This window comes from Galeopterus variegatus, unplaced genomic scaffold, assembly GCF_000696425.1.
Source record: "Galeopterus variegatus unplaced genomic scaffold, G_variegatus-3.0.2 Scaffold974, whole genome shotgun sequence".
NCBI classification, from domain to species: domain Eukaryota; kingdom Metazoa; phylum Chordata; class Mammalia; order Dermoptera; family Cynocephalidae; genus Galeopterus; species Galeopterus variegatus.
In genome coordinates this window covers 35,081-40,685 of record NW_007727085.1, presented here as the reverse complement: position 1 = coordinate 40,685, position 5,605 = coordinate 35,081, and the positions used below count along the sequence as shown (strand labels likewise).

Below are 5,605 nucleotides of genomic sequence, written 5' to 3'. Positions count from 1 at the left end.
GCGCTTCAAAAAAAAAAAAAAAAAAAAAAAAAAAAAAAAAAAAAAAAAAGATTAGTGCCCTAATCAACATGCTTGAGACATACCAGGGAGTCACCAACAAGAGGTCATAGGTCACAGAATATGATAGGACATTTGTATTTCATGTAACATTGGCAGTGAAAACGCCTTGATTTTGTTTCTTAACATATTCTCTTTCAACAGATTGCCTTGTTCACCTGGCAAGTTGGGGTTTGCAAGAGGGGGCGCTGTGCCACCTACGCCCTGACTGCAGGGGCTTACTCACACGGGTTGGCGCCATCAGCCACAATCAGCATGCGCAGAGAGCTCAGGCTGATGTCCCTCTGCCCTCGCTGAGCCAGGAGAGACCAGTGCATGTCACGGGACTTCACTAGCGCGGCCTGGGCTGCAGAGAGAGGGCAGCACAGATGTCCATGCGTCAGGATGAGGGTGGGAACCCTGACACGCTTCATACCACATGGAGGTGCACATGCACAGGGCAGGACATAGCTTACCCTCTAGAGCACAGTCCCTGTGCAGCTGTCTCTCCTGTGCAATCTAACTTGCCCTGAACCCCTTTGAGGCATAATTCAGATATAATAAACTCAGACCCATTTCCAACCTTAACTTTTTCTCTACACTGCCCTTTTCACATCCACCTGTCTTGTCTCACACTGTCCCTCCCCAAGATGCTGGTCCTGGCTTAGTGATGCCCACTGCTCACACAGCTGCTGGCTGCTGTGTGCTGGGAGACTCCAGGTAGTTAAGTGGGAGGACCCTGGGATCTGAACGAATGGCCCTCAGTGTGTAGCACCCAGCAAATGCCCCTCCACCCAGGCTTCGGGCTTCCTCCCTAAAACAGGATAAATAGATACTGCTGCTACCCCTATGCTGCTCTGAAGACGCCTAGTGGAGGGCAGCCATCACTGGCAGGAGCACAGGCTTCATGGCAGCTCAGGGCGAGTTGGTGCCTCAGGGGCTGTGAAGGCGCTGTGGGGCTGCACTGGGGCAGAGACAGAGGGACGATGGATTGTGCAGGCGTGGCTGTGCAGGGGCCTCCTCTCAGTCCTGGGAGGCGCCTGAACAGTGGGGGGCAGGGGAGGGAGAAGGGCCAAGACACCACCACTACATCTCACCCCATCTGTCGTCGTTTGAACAAATGGATTTGCTACTAGTGCCTAACTTCAAATTATAAAACCGTCTCTAATACTAAGATTAAGAATACTGATGTCATTGTAAAGGAAATTTCAAGAGAATAAAATCAGTAGTCTGTGGTCCCACAGAAAAGAGCTCAGTCACTTCTTTGCAAGTGTCCTCCCAAGCCCCTGATAACCTGCAGGACCACACCAACCCCTCCCCACCTCGGCAGGACCACGCCAGACAGGACCACAACAGAGGTCCCAGGGCTACTCAGCCCACAGCTGCAGTTGCACATGCTGGCTTTATTTTTTATCAGAATCACTTCGAAGAGATTTCTTTAAAGAAGGTGAGTAAAGCAATGGTGGCGTTCTGGTACCTTTGTAGGAGCACACTTTCTGAATCCAGGAGAGTGGGTTGACTTTCATCAGTGCGTACGGGACGCTGACCACATGCATCCTGTTCACTACGCTCTGCAAGAGAAACAACTGCTCAGGGGTGAGAAGAACTGAGCCAGGTCAGAAAAGCAAAACAGAACTGATGCACTCCCACAGCAGTGCTTCAGGCACAGGCCTGCACTCCCATCTCTTGGTGTAAAATACCCACAGCCCCTTGTTCCGACCATTAGTCATGAGCAAACAGCACTCACTGTTAAGACTCCATGCCAGAGACCAGCATCCCTCTTGAAATCCAGCACGTTTGTTAAGGTCTCAGCTGAAAGTGCACAAAGAAGTTTAATGGGCTGAGCAACCCTCTTCACAGCCCTGCACATTTTCTGTTGAAATTCTGAGATGAGTACAGCACCAACCCGCAAGTCTCAGGAAACAGACATGGCGTTTCCAACTACCATGTACCAATTAATCAATAATCTTGGTTATCTATTTAAATTACTGAGAAAACATGAAAGAACAAGGTCATACAATTTTGAATTAAAATAGAGAACTGTGCTGATCACCAATCTGAAAATATCAGGAATATGATATAGTACTTAAGAAACTGTGTAAGGACCTGTCACATATTTTCATCAGATGTTTGAGTAGACACTGTTCTCAGCATCAAGGGGGCGGTGAGGAACTGTCACGGATGTTCCTGATCCTCCAATTCTCACACTCAGAGGCCATAACCCTGCATCTCCCCTCTGGGAGAGCTGGTGGCTCCATCACCCTTCAGAATGCCACTCCTCCTCTGCGTTTTAGGGAGCTGGAGTGGGTGGGGGTTCCGAGGGTCCCAGCACAGCCCTCTGCTCAGAGCCCCTGCCAAGTCTTCTCTTGGACCTGGCTCCGCCTTGCACAGGGCAGAGAGGACAGAGCCATGAGCTGTGGGCAGACCTGGTTCCACACCAAAGGCCACAGCAACCATAGGGCACCCACAGAGACCCTAAGGTGAGCAGGAGAGGTGTGATTTGTGTGCCAGGAAACCTGAATATTCTGAATAAATGCTACTGTAGACATCCTTTCTTTGATAGCTAAAGAACCCAAATTATAGGTGATATATGTAAGATTAGCGCTGGATTTGAAGACAAAGAAAACCATGGGACTTGATTTGATAGATTTAACTTTTTAAAACTATTAAAGCTCTTGAAAATACCAAAAAAAACAGCCCTTTTCCAAATCTCCACTAAAGTCTTTAGCCATGCTCTCGTTACCCTTGCTTTTAAACACCCATATTTTAATATTCAAACATACTATTCAATTTTACTTTCTAGTTTTGTTCAATTCTAGTATTGTAATGTAAGAAAATTACCATGACTCCATTTTTATAGTTTTTAAAATAACATTTCTCACATTATACCTCATAAATACATACAATTAGTATCTATCAATTTAAAATAATATTAATTTAAAAATTAATTTAAAAAATTTCTCTAAGTTAAATATCTGATATTTAACAATAAATCAGAGGCTGCCTATACATTACCAAGAGATAATCTATGACCATAATGATTCCACTTGTATATTTACACGCATGACAGCTTAAGCCAAAACTATAGTCACAAAAAACTGTTGTAGAAAATATGTCCCTGTAAAAGTGGTTTCCAATTTTTTTAAACACAAAACACACTGCCCTTCAATACATCACAGACTGTGCCAGCCTACCAGGGCCAGCTAGTGAACCTCACACTGTGCATAAATGAGTCGGTGCTCCGTGAAATCAGCACCCATGTGGACTTATGGAGAACAACCCTGAGTGGGGCTGCCTGGGCTCTGCTGAGAGACAGCTCCTACCCACCAGCCCAGCACAACCACAGAGACCCACAAGCATGCCTGCCTGCACGACCCAACTTAAAGGGTAAAGGCACTACCCAGGGTGGATGCAACACATGTATCGAGTTTCCGGGCATGATCAGGTCTACCAGGTACCTACAAGGCTTAAGAGCCATGGCTCACATGCAGGTGAGAGCCCTTACCTTCTGAGTACCCGCATGCCTGGGTCAGAGCCCGGCACTGTGCCAGCAGGGAAGCGTGGGACACCGTGACCCCCACTGTGCTGCCTTCTTTGCTGGTTTTATACTGAAAGATTTCAAGGGAGAAAAATGTCATGTGGTATTTCTAAAAGCCCCAGCAGACAGAATAGGCAAATGCACTTCAAACCCTGGCCTTTGGGGGCAATGGTGACCTCAGTCCACCATGACTGTTCATATCCCCAGGATAGCCAGTTAGTGGAGAATTAGGTAAGAGTGAAACCTGAAAGGATCTGAGTAAGGTTCTATATACTTTATATTTTCTGGGGCAGAGATGAAACATAAGAACTGTTGGCCTCAAATTTTTTTTAAAAAATAGCGTCTTATTTATACCATCATGAAAAAGGAGACCTAATCCTGTGCGGGCATGTTTTCGCGTGCTCTGAGTTAGGAGTGGCCATTACCTCAATGTAGGCAGTCCTAGCCCCTGCGTCCTGGGCCAGGGGGTGCCAGTCCTTGGGGGGCTTGGCCAGATGCTTCCCATCAATCACCAGCCAGGTGAGCGGGGGCCAACCTGTATCAGGACAGAACACACAGCACCACCAGTGTCAAAAGGCTTCTGCTCCTCACATGTAGCCACTAGCCACTGAGAAACTGAGAAACTGAGAAACTCAAGTTTTAGTCCCATTTCACTTTATTTAATTTAAATAGGTCTGTCTGGCTAGTGTCTACCATTGAGAACACGTGAAGAACTAGATGAAAACTGAGATTCATTGAAGCCTTGAACAAAGTATCAACTTTGATAAAGACCCTTCAGTCTCTGTAATGTTTAACTTCTGGAACACTTTGCCTAGAAGGCACAATCTAACAAAGATCACAGTTGGAATACTGATTCTCCTTGCCCTTGGGAGGTCTCACCTTTGAAAGTCGCCACCTCTCCAGTCTGTGCCTTGGGAAGACCTTTCTGACAAGCATCTGTGGTCAGGGCCAGGGCAACTCCACAGCTGCCCAATAGAAACCCAACCTGCTGGCTGCCTGCGTCCTATAGAAGACAGTAAGGGAGGTAAGAATGGGGTAGTGATGGAGAACTCTTTTTTTCACCCCTCCTAAAACTTTAAGAACAAGTCAGTCCTATTATTGGTATGGAATAGTCATGAAAATAAAACGGATTTTAAATTTAAAAGATAGTTTTGGTTTGTTTTGGCAGTGAAATATAAAGTTCTGGTTAGTGGGCTGATTTCTCAAAGTTTATTCCTGCAAAGACAGAAGCATTTTAATAAACTCTAAAAATAATAGCATTAAAATTTCTATTGAATCATGTTTGAAATTTACAAATTAATCTGAGGAGGCTTGATCTTTAAAATACTAATTATTTCCACACAGAAATACATGTTTCCTTTTAGTCAAGTCTTCCTTTATATGTGTCCCTTAGCAAAGATTTGTCATTTTCTTCATAAAAGTTTGACAAATCTCTAGTTTTTTCCCTAAGAATTGCTGTGTTCAAATATTTGCTCATCAAATATTATCCTTTGAGATATACTGGTTTCATTTGCAAACTTTACTTTTGGTATTCTTGAATATTTGTTGTTGATTATGCTCACATTAACAACTGCCTAGGGCCGAGCCCGTGGAGCACTCGGGAGAGTGCAGTGCTGGGAGCGCAGCAGCCGTCCCACCGCGGGTTCGGATCCTATATAGGGATGACCGGTGCGCTCACAGTGCTCACTGGCTGAGCGCAGTGTGGCCGGTGTCAAAAAGGACAAAAAAAACCCCAAAAAACAATTGCCTAAAACTCTGATTTCCTAAAATGCATGCCTAATTTACTCCTAAAATAATATTTTTTTCAATAATCAGGTTATGGATATTTACATCTAAAATGTTACAGCTACACAAAACATCAGCAAGTCCCCCACATTAATAATTTATCAGTAACAAAATCTACCTCCCATCATTTAGGTGAACAGAAATGCAAGAAAATTTCCATCTTATTTATTCAGAACTGTCACTGGAAAGTGAGCTATTAATATATCATCGTAATAACATACTTATCTCTAAGAAATGAAAATTACT

General features: G+C 44.7%; 1 protein-coding gene across 1 annotated transcript in view; it reads right to left on the bottom strand.

Annotated features, from left to right (window-relative positions):
* Positions 1-5,605, bottom strand: part of DIP2A (DIP2 disco-interacting protein 2 homolog A (Drosophila)) — a 77,807-nt gene that overhangs the window by 39,038 nt on the left and 33,164 nt on the right. Inside the window, exons 6-11 of the mRNA XM_008573964.1 lie at positions 4,454-4,577; positions 4,000-4,109; positions 3,542-3,644; positions 1,784-1,848; positions 1,514-1,607; positions 284-403 (exon numbers count right to left, since the gene is read on the bottom strand). Coding sequence (XP_008572186.1) covers positions 284-403; positions 1,514-1,607; positions 1,784-1,848; positions 3,542-3,644; positions 4,000-4,109; positions 4,454-4,577 — 616 coding nt within the window. The remainder of the gene's footprint in view (positions 1-283; positions 404-1,513; positions 1,608-1,783; positions 1,849-3,541; positions 3,645-3,999; positions 4,110-4,453; positions 4,578-5,605) is intronic.